General features: G+C 54.8%; 1 protein-coding gene across 3 annotated transcripts in view; it reads left to right on the top strand.

Annotated features, from left to right (window-relative positions):
• The first annotated feature begins 3,469 nt into the window (after nt 1-3,469).
• Nucleotides 3,470-17,853, top strand: part of AHCYL1 (adenosylhomocysteinase like 1) — a 28,310-nt gene continuing 13,926 nt past the window's right edge. For 2 of the 3 annotated variants that reach the window (XM_050985079.1, XM_050985080.1), the window contains exon 1: nt 3,472-3,747. In XM_050985079.1, coding sequence (XP_050841036.1) covers nt 3,643-3,747 — 105 coding nt within the window. In that variant the 5' untranslated portion in view covers nt 3,472-3,642. Of the gene's footprint in view, nt 3,748-17,853 lie in introns of all 3 variants that reach the window. The other variant, XM_050985078.1, reaches the window with a different exon arrangement.

The following is a 17,853-nucleotide window of genomic DNA, read 5'->3' on the forward strand; positions in this document are numbered from 1 at the left end:
TCTGGCTGCTCTGTGTGCTGTAAAAGCACCTGGAAAATGCAGGAAAAAACCTGAACTCTGTCTCCCTGCTCTTGGGTTGAGGCCAGGAAGGTCCCTCTGCTCCTCATGTTCCCACCCTGCTCCCGGCCTGTGTGGGAGCAGGATGTGACCCCCTGCCCTGGGCACCTTCCACCCCCAGCCCCTGCAGTCTGGGGGGCAAAACCTGCTCTCAGCCCCCCCACCCAGGAACCCCTTGGGGGTCCATCCCTGTCCCTCAGCACTTGTAGGGGAGGGCAGAAAAGAACCCCCCATCCTGGGGCACGGAGGGTGGGGACACCCGGGGGTCTCGCCTGGGGTCCCAAATGGTGCTGGCACTGCAGAAAGGTGCTTTGATGGGATGAGAACAGGGGGTTGGGGAAAAGATGGGTGGTGGGAGGGGAAAGCATCAGCAAGAGGCTCCTGGGACCGTAAGCACGGGCTGGCATGGAGTGACACAGACTACGGTCACCTGGGGGTCCCGGGGGTCCCCACACCCCTGCTGCTCGTGGCATTGGCAGGGCTGGGACATCTCAGGCTCATCCTGTTGCTCCAAAACCTCCCAAGCACTCGGAGATCCCCCCAGAGGTTCTGAGACCCTGGCAGGAGCCCCTAGAGAGCTCTGCCCACCCTGGGAGCCTCCCCAGCGCCGCCGCGGGCACCGCAGGGCTGCTGACGGGGCAGGAGCGGCGGAAAGGGCCCGCGGCCGCGGCTCCCGGGGCACGGCGGCTCCGGGACACGGGTTTGGCCCGGGAACTGCTGCAGGATTGAGGTGGCCAGAGGCCGTTTTGTGGCCAGACAAAGTGATTTTGGTCAAAAACCGTTATCTGCTCTTTCCCCATGGGTTTTAACCCACACGCTGATGTTTTCCCAGCTTGTATTTTAAGGGAAGAGCCCCGGGGCAGTGAAGGAGGAGCAGGGCTCAGCCCCAACCCCTCCCGGCTGCCTGGGGGGCGTCTGGGGATGGGGTCGGGGTGGCCCGGGATCAGAGCCCCGCCTGTCTGTCTGTCTGTCTCGGAATGTCCCCAGAGCCCGTGGGGGGACACTGTGGAGCCGGGGACTGTGGTCCGGGGTGCGGATGGGGCCCCTGAGTGTCCCTGAACAGGGGACAGGTTGGTTGTGACCCTCCCCGGAATGCAGGAGCCAGCAGAGCCCGCTGCAGGAGGGTGAGGAGGAAGAGTGCGGGAGGAAGCCCTGGCCAGGCTCGGCACCCCCAGAAAGTGCTCAGCACCCCCAAAAAAGTGCTCAGCAACCCCCACGCTGGGCTGGGGTTGTGGGCGGGTGGGTGCGGGGACACGGTGGCTCCGCTCGGCTCGTTAATGGCTAATGAGGGCCGGGAGGGCACTGCTCTGACCCCGAGCTGGCGCTGAGCAGGGCAGCGGGGCCAGCAAGGCCGGGCCGGCCCGGGGCCCGGGGAGCAGGCACCGGGGGGGTTAACACACCTGGGGATGGGCACACACACACCTGGGGATGGGCACACACACACCTGGGGATTGGCACACACCTGGGGATAGGCACACACCTGGGGATTGGCACACACACCTGGGGATAGGCACACACCTGGGGATGGGCACACACACCTGGGGATGGGCACACACCTGGGGATGGGTACACACACACCTGGGGATTGGCACACACACTTGGGGATGGGCACACACCTGGGGATGGGCACACACACCTGGGATGGGCACCACCTGGGGATGGCACACACACCTGGGGATGGGCACACACACACCTGGGGATGGGCACACACACACCTGGGGATGGGCACACACACACCTGGGGATTGGCACACACACACCTGGGGATTGGCACACACCTGGGGATGGGCACACACGGGGATGGGCACATACCTGGGGATGGGCACACACCTGGGGATGGGCACACACACACCTGGGGATGGGTACACACACACCTGGGGATTGGCACACACACTTGGGGATGGGCACACACCTGGGGATGGGCACACACACCTGGGGATGGGCACACACACACCTGGGGATGGGCACACACACACCTGGGGATGGGCACACACACCTGGGGATTGGCACACACACCTGGGGATGGGCACACACCTGGGGATGGGCACACACACACCTGGGGATTGGCACACACACCTGGGGATGGGCACACACCTGGGGATGGGCACACACACACCTGGGGATTGGCACACACACACCTGGGGATGGGTACACACCTGGGGATGGGCACACACACACCTGGGGATTGGCACACACACACCTGGGGATGGGTACACACACACCTGGGGATGGGCACACACACACCTGGGGATTGGCACACACACACCTGGGGATGGGTACACACCTGGGGATGGGCACACACACACCTGGGGATGGGCACACACACACCTGGGGATGGGCACACACACACCTGGGGATGGGCACACACACACCTGGGGATTGGCACACACACCTGGGGATAGGCACACACCTGGGGATGGGCACACACACACCTGGGGATTGGCACACACACACCTGGGGATTGGCACACACCTGGGGATGGGCACACACACCTGGGGATGGATGGACATCCACCCTGGGGATGGGTACACACAGCTCTGGGACCAGATCCACTCCTTGATGTTTTATTTTTGCACTGATTTACTTTTACCCCTGTTTTATTCAAACTATTTTCCTGATTAGTCAAGTTTTTCCTCCTCCTTTACTTCTTCCTTCTGAAAAAACTTTTTTTTTTTTATACTCTGAAAACCCTAATTCTTCAGCTTTCTTTCCCAATTAATGAATTTATGTCACTTATTTAGTTTCTGTATTTTTTTAGAAAAATTATATATAAATTCATATAATTTATTAATTAAATATATATAATTCAGTTATTCAACATATAAATTTAAGCACATTATACATATGCATTGAATTAATTTATTTAAATTTTATAGTTTTATAATCACTTATAAATGTAAATGTATCTACCTTATAAATATAAATATAAATATAAATATAAATATAAATATAAATATAAATATAAATATAAATATAAATATAAATATAAATAAATTAACATATTTTTACCCATTTATATATAATTAATATTTCATTTATATGGCTGCTATTTGCTATTTAATGTATAAAACTAATCTTTATAATTATTTTATTCAGTCTAAGTAATTAATTTAATTAGTATTACGTTTAAATATAATGCATATGTAAACATTTACAGATAAATTTATTTATGTAATTATTGTAGTTAATTGGGATTTGGCCCGCGCTGAGGTTCCAGGCCACGCCCCACGATGACCACGCCCCTGATTTGACCACGCCCCATGCAGTGACCACGCCCCCGTCCTTGTCCGCCAGGGGGCGCCCTGCCCCTCTCCCGCTCCCCGGCGGCGCCGTGCGGCCTCAGCAGCCCGGCGGGTGCGCGGTGACGTCACGGCGCAGTGACGTCCGTGGCCCCGCCCCTGGCGCGGCGGCCGCAGACCCGCCGCAGCCAGCGCGCCGGCGGCATCGCAGCGAGCGTGAGGAGGGACCGGCCGGGCCGGACCGAGCCGGAGCCGCCCGCGGTGCTCCTCCCGTCCGCCCCGCCGGACCGTGCCCCCTTTCGTCCCGTCGGCGGCCGCGGTCCGCCGTCGTTCCCCGCCGCATCAGGATGTCGGTGCCGGAGCCCGCCGGCGGCGAGGAGAAGCAGGCCAAGGAGGTGGAGGACGCCGAGAAATATTCCTTCATGGCCACCGTCACCAAGGCCCCCAAGAAGGTAGCGGAGCCAGCGGGGGATCAGATCCTTGTTCGGGGAAGCAGCTCCCGGCTGTGGCGGGGGAGAACCCTCGGTTTAGGGGGAGGCAGCCCCCGGTTGCCGGCAGGAGCCCTCTCCTCCAGGGGCACAGCCTGTGGTGGGGAGCAGGGAGCAGCCCCCGGCTGGGGGCGAGCCGCCCGTGGTCCGGGGGGAACAGCTCCCGGCTGCGGGGTGCGAGCCCCCCCGGTCTGGGGGCGGCAGTAGCCCCTGGTCGGGGGGCCCAGCCCCGGTTGGGGTGGGGGATGCAGCCTCCGGTTCGGGGAGCAGCCTTTATCTGGGGGGAGAAGCTCTCGGTTGTGGGGGGGACATGACCATGACCTGGCTCTGGGAAGAGCGGCCCCATATGTGGGGGGTTGTGCTGGGAAAGCTGGAACTGATGCAGTGTGACGGTGACTGGGAAGGGGGGCTTGTCCCCGTTCAGTGGTGGAGAGGGAGAGCAGTACCGGTGAAGGGGTCGTCCGGTCTGGGGGTGGCAGATATGGGCCAGGGGTCTGCTGGCCCAGTTTGGGGTGTGAGGGAAGGGCTTGGGTACTGGGGAAAGAGGGGTCTGTACTGGGGTACAGCCCTGGTCCGCATGGGGGTGAGGGGAGGAGCAGTACCTGCAGGGCGGGTTCTGGGGGGATAGGGCCAGAGAGGGACCTCGGCTGTGGCGTAGGGGTGCAGGGGGACAGGCTGACCCCAAGAAGGGGACAGGCAGGGTGGGCCCCTTTTGTGGGACTGTGGGGTGATAGGACTTTGTGGTTGGGACAAAGCACGGGGGACCTGTTATATGGGTAGTGCCAGAAGCAGCAACCTGGAATCAGCTGTGGGTCTGTCAAAGAAGGGTAGCTGAGAGATTTCAGAGTGTGGAGTTTTTTTGGGGACAGGAGTTTTGTTGGAGGTGTGGGTGGGAGCACCTCTGGGCTCAGGAAGAGGCTGCCGAGTCACCTCAGTCCCCCTCCATCCCTGAAGGCCTCCCAGGAACTCTGAGATGTCCCATGTTGTTCCCACAACCCTGTGGGGTGCTCAGATGGCACCAAGGGTGGGTGAGCCCTGGTCTTGCCACTGCAGCAGGGTGCAGGACCCCAGTGATTTGGGGATCTGGCCCTATGCTCTGGGCTCAGTGCTGAACTTTCAGTGCTGTCAGGGAGACAGATCCACGTTCCAAGCCCTGCACAGATCTGTGCAGCTGAACATTGTGTTCCCCTCGGGGCTGCAGCCGCCTGGAAGCGGTGGATGCGAAGGCGGAGCATTCACAGAGAATGGGAACATCCTCATTCTTTGGAGGAATTTCTCCTGCCTGCCCTGGCCATGGGTGGGATTGGGGGGTGTCTGACCTTTGGGGAAGGTCAGCTGGATTTGAGGTGTCTTCTCTCCCAGGGAGCAGGGGTTGGAGACTAGGCCCTGTTTATCTGGGCTGTGGACATGGCCTGGAGGAACGAGCAGAGGAATGTGGGGCTGGGAATCTGCCTCTTACAGCAGTAGCTCAGCACAGCTCCAGCTCAGGGATTGTTTTTACCTTTTCATAACCATTATCTCTGTCAGAAAGACCAGCACAAGGCTGCTCCAAGGGAACAGCAGGCTGATAATCCCAGAGCATCCCATGGAACTAAAATACCTGTGGTAAAAGGGAATCCATCGAGCATCCTCAGAGGGAAGTTTGCCATCCTCTCAGGAGGATGAGATGTATCCCCAGAATTTTCTGCTGCAGACTTGGCTGTGCAGCGTGAGGAGCCTTGGTTGGACTCAGTGGCTGCTGCAGCTTTTCCTGGCTGGGTGAGGATATTGAAGGTGCCCAGAGCGACACACGACATTTGAGGCTGATAACATCAGAGATGGCGAGCGAGCTGAGCTGAGCTCAGGGAACAAATCGCTCCGGGCTCCTGTTTTCCTTGCCTGGCTAGTTCCTGCAAATAGTGCTGGGGAACAGCAAAGGCCTTGGCAGGAGGATGAAAGACCAAGGAAGGGAGAATTGCTCTCCTGAGATAAGCTGTTGAGTGCCCCCAGCTCTGATGCCTCAGAACAGAATTGCAGTTAAGCCATTAAAGCGCCCTTCTGATTCCCTGCAAGTCAAAGTGGTTTTTGTGCCAACTGCCCTGGACCTCCTGGCATGGTCAGAGGCCAGTGGAGGTAGTGGAGAGAGATGATTTACCAGCATGGATGTGGGCAAGGTAGTGCTGTGATGCTGAAGCATGTCCCTCCTGGGTTTTCAGGCTCCTTGAACTTTCCTGATGCAGTTTGTGTGAGGTGTTTGGAGATAGGGAGGGTGGAAATGTGGCCAAGCTCAGTGCAGGTTCTGTCTCTCTCTGTGAATGGCTTTTCAGAGGATCCTTAACTTGTCCTGGAGCTTGGGAAAAGTGCCAGCGTGAGCCCACAGCATCCAGCCCAGGACCTGCTGGAACATCTTGGATGCAGCTGGAAGCATGTTGGGCCTGTGTGTGCTGTGGAGAAATTGGTGTCTCCTTGTTGGGGTCACCTGGAGCTGTGAGTCAGCCCCTGGCATTGCTGTTTCCTCTTGTCAGGGACTTGTTTAAGGTGAAAAAGTGAGACAAGCAGCAGGTAAGAGATTAAGAGATTAAATATGATCAACTCCAGGCTGAAGTAGGAGCTGACTCAGTGGAGGTGAAAGGAGGAATAGGGACATTTTCCCCCAAGAGCTGGGATTTCCTGGCTCTGCCAGAGCTCCCTTTTCACTGCAGTTTGTCGTGATTTGTCTGTTAGCATAATGACCCCAGTTTGGTCTGAGCAAGGTGTTTCTTTGGCCAGGAGTGGTTTGCAGGCAGAGGTGAGCGTAGCTGAGTTTTGCACCTTCTGCAGCCACTGCTGTGGTGTTGCTGGGGAAGATGGAATGCTGAGGCTGGTGGCTTACCCAGTTTAGTGAACATGGAGGTGGAGATGATGATGGCAGAGCTCAAGGGCAGGTTGTGCTCCTCCAGATCCCTGTGTGCCATCGCTGCTGTGTCTGGGCATCTGCTCTCCTGCCTCCCTGGAGACTTGCAGGTGCCCTTGGCAGCCGTCGCTTTCCCAGTCCACGTCAGCCGGGCGGCGGAGCCTTAAACTCCCAGCGAGCCAGGCTGGGGGTGCCCTGGAGCAGGAGGGACACGGTGAGAGGCACCGTGCTTGTGACAGGGCAGGGGGCTTGGCACGTGCTATCCCTGTCACCTCACCCCACTGTGTCCTTGTCCCGCTGGCATCGCTGTCTGCTGGGTTCCTCCACACCTGGCTGCTGGCAGACAGATGGACACTGCAGACAGATCTTTCTCCTGCAGCATTGCTGGGCTCTGAGATGGGCTGAAGGCTCTAGTTTGGTTCTGGGAGGTGAGCTGGGTGGCATCTCCGTGCCCCTGGAGCCGGTGTGGGTGTGTCGGGGCGGTGCTGTGCCCCTGCGGCTGCCGGCTCCGGCGGGATCCCGCGCAGCCTGTGGCAGGGAATGCTAATGCACAGCGCTGCAGCTTTGCGGTGGCACCGAGCCGGCTGCTGTGGGGGTGGCAGAGATGGAGCAGGGGGAAGCTGGGGAGAGGGGGATGGGACCTGTGGGGAGCTGCTGGCCCCCGGGGAGGGCTGGGTGTCCTCTCCAGAGCATCCTTCCTGCTGTTGCTGTCTGCAGTGGCCTGCGCACCACTGACCTTGCTGCAGCCGGCTGCATCCCTGCCCTGCCCTGCACAGCCCGTTCCCAAAGACCCGTTCCTGCCCCACTTTGCTCTGTCATGACTTATCCCAGGTCCCTGCAGCTCTGCCAGGCTGGGTGATACCTTCCCCTTGGGGCTGTCAGGGGGATGAGGCTGCGCTTGTTTGTCCTGACAGAGCTCCTGTAGCCATTTGTTTTTCCTGTCCCTTTAATTTAATTCCTTAGAGTGTCTGCTCATAAATCCTCTGTGCCTTTGTGAGCCTGTCTGGGGCCATGGCTACCACCTCCTGTCCTGCTGTTTTGCAGGCACTGTGCACCTGGCTCTCCTCATTCCTTTGCCCAGATCTTCAGTTCTTTTCTTCCTTGCTCTGTCTGGGTTTTTCCTTCTCATAATGAGGTGCCTGGGCTGGGATGAGTTGAACAGCTCATTGTCCTCTATGGATGTCCTGAGAGTCTGGCCTTCCTTGGGGTGCAGGAAAACCCTAATAAGTGGGGAAATAAAGCACAGGGATGAATTGCCAGGTCACTCCTGCTGCTGTGTTAAATGAAAGAATCCTAATTTTTTTCTAAGTTGCTTTTGGGACCTTACCATTGTTTTGGTGTTTTGGAGGGTGTCCCTGATGTCCAGAGGGGAGGCTTGTGCCAGTGCCCCAGCACTGGGCAAGGCCAGAAGACACTTAATTGAGTTGTTGAACCAGAGAGGGGGAAAAAAGGAAGTTTTGGAGGTTTGATGGTCACAAACTTTCTTCAAAATGATGTGCCGGAGCCTGTGGCTTTTGCTTTTCCCTTTTCTTCTTGCATCCCTGAAGGAGGCTGGGTTTCCACTGTTATGTCAACCTTTTGGAGATGGGAGAAGAGTTGGGTATCCATTCTTCCCAGTCTTCAGAAGCATCTCTTGTCATCTTTTAATGGTGTGGGGGTAGAGACCACCCATCCTGGGAGCCCCCTTCCCATGTGAGCAGCCAGGTCTGGAGTATGGAAGAGTGCTGGAGGCAGGAGCACAGAGTTTTGTTTTGACCTTCCCTGAGATGCCAGGTTATCTTCTGCTGGGGACTGGCCTACCACTATACTTTCTCTGGGAACAGTTTTCTCTGTGCTTTCCAGCCTGTGCAAATGTTGGAATGAGTTCCTGGGCTCCCTCCTAGATGTTGAGGCTGGGATATTTCACTCTGGAAATCAGGTTTTCAAGGTCAGGTTGGAGTTAATACTTTGCAAGTGGGGATCCTGTCTGTGTTGCTCCTCTGAGGAGTTGATGGGTGCCTCATCCCAGATTTTGGAGCAGGAAATGCGTGGAACCTCAGCACTCATCCTGAGGGGTTTGCTTGTGCCTGGCTGTGTTTTTATCACCAGGAGTTTCCTGTGGGTGACGGTCACATTTGCGGAGGGCTCTTTATGTTTCCTGCTGAGCCCTTTGATCAGGGCTGCTTATCTGGGGCCTCTGGCTCACCTTCACTCAGCACACGGAGGTGACATTCCAGGTGACTGTCCTGGGACCTGCTGGTGGCCCCAAGAGCCCTCAGTGAGAAGGACTTTGTGCCAGAACTTCTCCCAGAGTGAGACTCGGTGAAACCAGGGGTTGAGTCTGTGAGGGGCTGGGGGAAGAGTCAGGGAGCCCCACCAAGGAGGAGCATCATGGTGACATCTCAGCAGGTTGTGTGGAACCCCTTCCCAGGGCACTGGATAACTCCAGGGGCTTGGGTGCCCTGAGCCGTGCTGGAATCCACTCTGTACCATACCTCTCTGCCCACATCATCCCTGCAGGCTTCCCTGGCATGGTTAAGCCTTGGGGTGCTCTGGGACATCTTGGTTGATGGCCCAAAGGTCCAAAGAGGAAGCTGCTAGTTTGGAAATGGTTTGGTTGGAAGGGACCTTGAAGTTCCACCCAGTTCCACCCCTGCCATTACACACCTGTAATCCCAGTGCTATTAATCAATTTTGGAAGCCCTCTCCACAGCCTCAGGTCAAAAGCATTGTTCTCTTGCAGGTCTGTGTCTTTCAGCACAGAAAGTTTAAAATTCTCAGTATCCAGGGCTCCAGCAGGCAGGGACACCTCCCACTATCACAGGTTGCTCCAAGCCCTGTCCAGCCTGGCTTTGGACACTTCCAGGGATTGGGCAGCCACAGCTTCTCTGTGCCCCCTGTGCCAGGTCCTCCCCACTCTGACAGGGAAGAATTTGGGCTGTTTTTTTGGCAGCCTCTCTCCCCATGGGTTCTGTGCCTCTGAGCCAGCAGGATGTGGAAGCTGAGGCCAGTCCTGCCCTCATTGCCCTGTTAACTTGGGCTGCTTGAACTGTGAATTTTAATTACACTTTGGGATCAATACGGTGGCCTTGGTAACGAGCTTATTGCTGCTGCAGAATCTGTTTACTTCAGGTTGGTGACAGCCAAAGGACTGAGGTGGCTGAGGACATGATGTTCCAGCTCCTCGAACAGGCTGCATTGTAATTCGGGTGAGGCTCCCGCAGCCCTCAGAGCTGGGTGCAGCTTCCCCTTGGCTGCCCCCACAGACCTGGAGCTGGCTGGCAGCACCCGTTCCTGCCTGGCTGAGGAGCTGCCTGCACTCAGGAGCCAGGATTTGGGTGGGAGCTGCTGGAGCCTGGTTTGTCTATGTGCTGTGGGTGGAAGGGATCACTCCTTCCAGCCTTTTTCAGTGAGAAAAAGTGGGCAGCCTGGAAAAGGAGGCTCCTTGGGGCTTTGCCTGCCTGAAATTCATGTTTTAGTGTCTTCCTTCCAGATGAGGGTGAGGTTCAGCCTGTGTCTGCTGATTTCTGCCTCTCCTCCTTTCACCTCCCAACAGGGAGTTCCAGATTTCACACATTCCTGCGCTGTGGGGAGAGTTTTGCATCCAACCTGGGCATGTTTTCGAGCAAGAACATCTGGCTGATCCCTTTTGACCTTGGAGCTGTCTTGTCTCCTACTTTAACTAACCCCTTCTCCAAATATTCTGTGAGCTTGCCATCTCCACAAGGAAATCACTTGCATCCCTCCTGCCTCCTTTTAAAGAAAGGGGCTTCATGGAATCAGCCCTGTTTGCAGGAAAAGGTAGGCTTTGCTCTGACACAAGTCTGATGTTTGTCCATCCTGGTGGTGATTCCTCAGACTCCTGAGCAGGGACGAGCCCATGCTGAAGCCTGCGGTTTCTCCTGCTTTGCCTCTAACCAGATGCATCAAAATCTAAGTAATATCCAGGGCTGAAAAAAGTCTATTGGTAAATGAGGAATGGGCAGCTCTAGTGGAAATAGCATTGTGAGAGGCTTTGGGAGTCAGGGCAGAGGGAGGATGGATTTCCAGTTCTCCTGTTTCCATGCTGATCCTGTGAGGTGTTTTCCTTTAAAGCTGTGACGCAGGGATGGAGGATCAGCTAAGGGTACCTGCAAATAGCTGGAGCCTCTCCTGAGTGGGATTTGTTGGTTTGGTTTTTGAAAGAGCAGAAGTTTTGGAATGCTGAGATTCTCCAAGGCAGTTTGCGGGGAGAAGAGGAGGCAGGTAGGGTGCCCAGAGTGCCAAGGAGTGTGATTCCTCCCCCAAAACACAGGGGCTGCTTTAGGATTACAGAGCAGAAGTTTGGCCTTCTCAATTTGTTTTTTTTTTTTGTGGTGAGCCCTCCCTTTGGGCCATGAGGTGTTGCTGAAGGAGCTGTTTGACAGTGTTTCCAAGTGTTCCCTTGGTCTCATACAACTGTGCTTGGAGAGGCATTTTCTAATTAGTTTAAAAATTGATGCTAATTAAAGCTGATTCCCTCTCAGCTCTGACACACAAACACATTTCCATGGGCTTCCAGCTCTGCCAGCTGGCCTGTGTGAGGCCAGCAGTTCTCAGATTGCCCCATAAGCTGCTGGGGGTGATTTAACCCACAGTCATGGAATAGGGAATGGTTTGGGTTGGAAGGGTCATTAAAGCTCTCCCAATTCCTCCCTCTGCTGTGGCTCCCAAGCCCCATTCAGCCTAGCCTTGGACGTCCCAGGGATCCAGGGGCTGCCACAGCTGCTCTGGGCTCCCTGTGCCAGGGCCTCAGCACCCTGGGAAGAATTCCTTCCCAAGATCCCATCTATCCCTGCCCTCTGGCAGTGGGAAACCATCCCCTTGTCTTTGTGAGGGCATAACCTTGTGTTGCTTGTGCAGTTCTTCCCGTGTGGTAACTCCAATTAATTCTAATTTTCCTACTGCCCAGACACATGCTGTGCCATAGGCTGGGTGGGCACTGGGGATGAATCCAGGGGTGAGAAATCTGGGATGGCTTCAGACCAGTTGCTGTTTGCCCATTCATGGGGATTATGGGGTTAACCTGTGGGACATGACCTGAGTTCACTGCCCGTAGGGATCCCAGACATTGGACTTGTGCTGTTCCTGCCAGGAAGGAGATATCTATCCCTCTGTGTTTCAGGAGATAATCCCACTCCATCAAAGCCAAGCCCAAGCCTTTGCCTCAGTTCCTGCAGTCCAAGGACTAGATGGCTCCTTATCTGCTGTGGGGAGCTTTCCCTCTGCTCCTGCTGGAGCACACCTTTGACCTCCAGGTGTTTATGAGGCAGATTTATCCCCAGTTACTATTTAACACTCAAAATCGCATTTCTTTTATTGAATCCTGCTTCTGTTTATTTTTCCTTTGGCTGGCATTTATAGTGATTCCATCATGACTGAAATCTTGTGGTGATTTCCATCCTAGTAACCTTTGGAATGGGTCTCTTTCTTTCCTGGTGTTTCTTTTTCTCTGCTGAATTTTGAGATTCATGAGAAAGTCCTTAATTCTCCTCTTGGACTCACAGAAACTTGGTTTGGTTTTTTGTGTGGGTTTGTTTTTTTTTTTTTTTCCCTCAGTGCTTTACCCAACCAGCCTTTTTCTGGCAGTGGAGGATGGATGTTGGGATCAGGGCTTGGCTGGTTTGTTTTGCCAGAACCTCAGTGCCCTTTTACTTTTTCACTGGGAACAGTGTAAAGGTTTCCAGGTGGAGATTTGGCTGGGATTCCTGCTCTGGGAGTTGGTGAGGAGAGTGCCAGGCAGGTCTGTGCCTCTAGGGAGAACAGCCTGCCCTGTGAGCCCTCTGGGAGTGGGAGGTCCAGATCCAGGAGCACCAAATTCCAAATGGCTGTGCTTCCATGCACAGAGCAGCACACTCAGGAAGCTTTTCCACCTGTGATGTCTGAATGGAGCACTTGGGGTTTCTTCTCAAAGTTGGGGGAGCGACCAGGAGAAAGTTGTCCTCCTACAAAGGCCACACCAGGAGCAGAAGCAGTTCCTTTTTCCCAAAGGTTGTTTCACTTCCAGCTCTCACAGAGCCCTTGGTGCTCAGGCTGTGGAGGACCAGGAGATGCTTGCTGAAGCCTCTCCTGGTCCTCCACAGCCTGAGCACCAAGGAGAGGCTGTGGAGGACCAGGAAGCTCTCCTGCTCTTCCAGCATCCCTGTGGAATGGTGGGGTGAAGCAGTGGGCACTGCTGGGGAAAATCCCCCACCTTCACCTGGCCATGGGCTCTGGCTGGGGTTTTGTTTGCTGCTGGGAGGATTTGAACTGGGAATCTGGTGGTTCTTCCATGGGTTGGCCATAGCCTGATGTGAGTTTGTGCAGCCATCCAAGTTTGCACTGGCATGCTTGACCAGAGCTTGGAGGTGGGAAAATGGGATGGTTTGAGTCACAGAGTCAAGTCCACCTCCAAACCCTCCCGTGCCCAGTGCTTTGGGGATGAGGATGGTGAGTTGTCAGGGTGAGAGTCTTGCTGGTCCTGATCCCCCATCCCTCTTCTCCAAGTACCTTGTTTTTCCTTCCCTTCCATCCTTAAGGAGTGCTGTGATCCAGAAATACCCTTCCAGGCTGGGTAAGCTCCCAGGGAAAGAACCCTAAAACCATCCCTGTCTGCCTTGCTGATTCCCACCCCAAAAATCCATGTCCTTTTGGACCGTGGAGCAGGAGCTGTGTCCCCCTTTGTGTCCCCTGTTCCCAGCCTCATGTCTAGACACTGTCCTGTGGGAACAGGGGCTGGCTCTCCCAGCCTGGTAGCAGAGCAGAGGGGGCCTGAGGACAGGGCAGCCAAGTCCTCTAAACAAACCCAGTGCCCTGGCATGGCCACAGTGGGCATGGGGCCAGCTCCAGGGGCCAGCACAGGGACACACACTGGGAGCATTGGGAACCTGCAGCTAGTGGGTTTGGGATGGCCTCAGGGAAGCAAACGTGGCAATAGCCCTTTTCTCCTGGTCAGGAAACTCAGAGTCCCCTCCAGGATCTGGGTGGCTGTGAAAACAGCATGGGGCGGTTCTGTCCCTTCCCTGAGGGAGTGGCTTAAGCAAAGCTGCTCCTCTCTTCCTTTTGACCTGGAATGAAGGAGAACACTGGTTATCTGACTTTTTTTCCACTCTGCTGATGAGGCTGGAGGGCCTCATTCCCTGGGATGCTTCTGCCCTCCCTGGATGCTGTGCTGAGTCGCTTCTGCAAATCACTGGATTGAAACAACTTGTCCTTTAGAAATGCCTGACCCAGCTCCTCCTCAGGCACAGCCAGCAGCTCTCTGTCCTTCTGCAGATAAGGAATCCTTGGAGACTGAAACCTGAAGGTGCCCATCTCCAGGTGGGCAAAACCCAGCCCTGCTCCGAGCTGCTGCTCCTGTCTCTTGTGGGAGCAGGGCTGGTGAGGAGGAGGATGCTGGTTTGAGCTGTAAGACATTCCTTGTCTGGCTGAATTTCCAGGAATGACAAAGAAATGATGAACCTAAGAGACAGGTCACGTCAGGGCTGCTTTGGCAGCATGGGCATCCAGCAGTGCCCTCCCAGCCTCTGCCACGGAGTTTTTGCTTGGGAGGACATCCAAAATAAGGGGAACTGGGTGCACTGAAAAATCCTGATCCCTGCTGCTGGTTTTCTGCAGGCAAAGGAAGGGTCCCAGGACTCTGGATCCTTCCAGGCTTTCTCCTGGGAGGACAGAAGTGGGTTGCAGAAACTCTTCACTTTAGAGGTGGTTGTGTGGCTGTAGGAATGTGCTCTGCTCCCATTTTGCTGTTCCTCTCTGAGCAACTGTGCTGTGTCCTCTCATCCATGGATGTCAGACTCAGAAGTCTGGAGGGTTTTAGATGGTTCATTGCTTCCTGCTTATCTTGGGTGATGTGTGGAGCCTGCTCCTGTCCCCACTCCACTTATCCAGGACAGAAGTGGCTGGGAGGACACTTTTCCCATGGCTGTGTATGTGCTGATGCTCACGTTGTCCCTAATAATAAATAATAATATAAAAAAAGGATTGCTGAAGCAAACCTGGGGGTGCTAGGAATAGAGCCTGGAGCTGTTTCCCAGCCTGTGTCCTTTCCCCTCTGGAGCCTGTGCATTGATGAGCCATGTCAGCTGTGAGTTGGTGGATGCTTTCCAAAATCTCTGTTCCTTCCACAATCTGCTCCTGCTCTCCCCCAAGGCTGCATGGGATGCAGTCAGGGATGTGTAGCACAACAAAGGAACTTAAATGACCTCTCTGGAGCTGTTCTGGGAATGGAAGAAGTGTTAAAATGAAAAGTGGGATTGTCCTGTGCGAGGGGGACATGCTGGGCTCATCCTGGAGCCAGGGAGTGGAATTTTCTTACTCTGTCACCTCCAAACACTGCTCTCCTGGCTGACCACTGGGAAAATGCTTGGGATCAGCCATGGAGGATGGCACACCCTGCAGTCATGAGCTGCCAGTTTGGTGAGGTAGTACCAATCCAGATCTGCAATCTGTTTGTCCTCCCTGTGTCGTAATAATTAAACAAATGAGGCTATGTGTGCTGGGGACGCTTGAGCTGCTGGGTTTGGTGCCCCACCAATGTTCTCAGTGGATCTATCCTTATGCCCTGGAGAGGAGCTTGTTCAGGCTGGTCTTCTTCCTGGTGGTTTGGAATGCTCTGGGCAGTGTGGCCAAATAGGGTGGGCAGTGCTCCCTCAGCTCCAGCCCTGGAAAAGGTGGTTTGAGCTGAACAAGAGCAGCTGTTGTTGGGAAATGTCAGATCTGTCTGGGAATGGGCACAGTGGCAGTGGATTTCCCAAAGGGAGAAAATGTCCTCCTGGCTTGGCTGGTGTCACTGGGAGCAGGCAGTGCCCAGCAATGCTCTGGAAGAATTTGGCAGGAGATGGTGGATCCTGCTGTTTTCCTGCAGAACATATCCCAAAATCCCTGCTGTTTCAAGTGAGGAACTGCTCATTTGGCCCCTTAGGTCTCCAGCCCCTTCTTCTTTTCCAGCAGTTTTGCTGAAAACCCCTGGCTTCATTCCTATGCAGGGAAATGGGTGCTGTCTTGTTTTCCCTACTTGACCACGAATTTCTGGGATGAAAAAATATTTTCCTTGCTCTTAAACCCTTGTGCTCCACCCGGTTGGAAAAGCTGCTTCCAGCAGGATGAAGTTTGGGATGCAATTCATCCCCGTGCTGTTGAGAGCTGGACAGCCCCAATCCTGCTGAGCCAGGGAGAGCCCCCAGCTGGGAATGCTGTTCATTCCAGTTCCCATGACAGGCAGAGGGATTAGGAGATTTTCTGTGTCTCCTTAATGCAGCTCGAGCTGGGCACGTGGAGGGCGCTGGTCACGCACCTCTGCTCCGGTGCCTCGGCCGAGCTCCCTGCGCTGCCCTCGCGCTGCCGGACACAGCGGTGATTCCCCAGCCAAGGAGGCCTTGGATGTTCCCATGGTTCCTCAGGTTTGGGTGCTGTTCGTGGTGTTTGATGATAATTTTAGCCAGGGCAGATTTTGCTAAGCTGGGGAGTTCAGCTGAGCTCTGGTAAAGCCACGGCAGGGATTACTGGGGGTAATTCAGCACTTGGTTTGCTTAGCACTTGCTTTTTCTCTCCCCTTAGATTCAATCCCCTCATTCCCATGTTTCTAAACCTGCTGTTTCTCTTGCAGGGTGGGGTTGTGCCTCAGAGCTGGCTCAGCACTCACAGCTGGAGCCCTGAAGGGGGGGTGGACTGTGCTGTGGGATGTTGTGGGACTGGGCAGTGCAGCATCCCTCTATCCCATCCTCTCTTTTCCACTGCATCCCAAAGGAACTGTGCTCCGTGAGGCCATCCAGGCAGCAGTTCCCTAAAGGGAATTGCCCTGTCCCAAAGCACACACATCCTGGGTGCTGCAGGCCATGACAGACCTGCACCCTGGGCTGGAGCACTGTGCTTTGTTTTTTCCCTCTTGGGTCACCTCTTCCCTGGAAACCTTTCTCTGAGATACAGAAAATTCCTCAGCTAACACTTTAAGCTGTTTTAATGCCAGCAGCTGTTTTATGGGGAATGTATTTTTATGCCCTCTGGTTTGATGAGCTGCCAGAGGAAGAGCTTGATGTGAAGGCATGGAAATCTTGTGTCCTGAAATTGCTGATGCTTTTTCCTCCTTGGAAGTGCCCATGAGCAATACACTGGCATGGAAGTAGCACAAGCCTATCCCAGGCTGTGTGGGGAAGATTGATCCCAGGAATAGACCTTGAACAAATTCCAGCCACATCATTCCTTGTTGGGAATCCTGCCAGCTCCTGCCACACACCCTGAGCACAGCATTGTTACCTGCCTGGAAGTGCTTCTATCCCAGAACCAACTTCCCTGTGGGGATGGGGTTGGGTGGCCTCTGGATCCTCCCTCTGCTCTCCCATGGGGGTAGAGGTTTCAATGCCCTTCAGGTCCTCCCTCAGATTTCCCATGGAGGTGAGGATTGTGGACTCCTCTGCATCCTCCCTCTGCTCTGCTGTCCTTTGGGGATAGGGTTGGGATGCCCTCTGGATCCTGCTCTCCTCAACCTCCTTCTGCTCCCCCATGGGGATGGAGGTTGTGGTGCCCTCCAGATCCTCTCTCTGCACCAAATGACCTCAAACAATTGCAAAACCAAACCTTCTATCTCCATTTATCCTTCCTATTCCTTCCACTAATGCAGACTAAAGCAGTTTGCATCAGAATCCAACTGGAGTCTGCTGGGAAGTCTGGACAGGGAAGCAGATATTGGGGTGTGATGTGTCCAGGATAGAGGAGCTGGCTGGAAACCTTGGCAGCAGCAAGGAATGCCTGGGATGCTTGGCGGGGTGTGGTGCTGGATCTCTCTGTGCCAGTCAGTTCCTGGAAGGGATGCTGGAGTCCCACATCATCCCTCCTGCCCTCCCTTGGAGTGAGCCATGGCTTTCATGCCCCCTTGTCCCTTCCCAAGTGCAATACCATGCTGTTTTAGCCCATCTGCTGGGATTCTGTAGGATTGTGGCAATGTTTTCCAGCCCAAAAAGCTGTACTGGTGCTGTAGCCACCCCAGCTCCAGCCTGTGCAGATTCCTCCTTTCTGGAATGGATCATTTCAACTAAATAGTTTCTTTCTTCTCCCCTTTGAAGGCTGTTTCCTGCATCAAAGCTTTCAGGGAGCTTTTGGGATGGCTGTGGCACTGAAAGCCCCTCCTTGTGGCTGCTCTGGGCTGTCTCTTTCCATCATCTTGATTTCTCTAGGACTCCTCTCAAGGTCTCCTGGGTCTCGGGGATGCTTTGTTAATCCCACTC

The sequence above is a fragment of the Serinus canaria genome, chromosome 26 (assembly GCF_022539315.1).
Source record: "Serinus canaria isolate serCan28SL12 chromosome 26, serCan2020, whole genome shotgun sequence".
NCBI lineage: Eukaryota > Metazoa > Chordata > Aves > Passeriformes > Fringillidae > Serinus > Serinus canaria.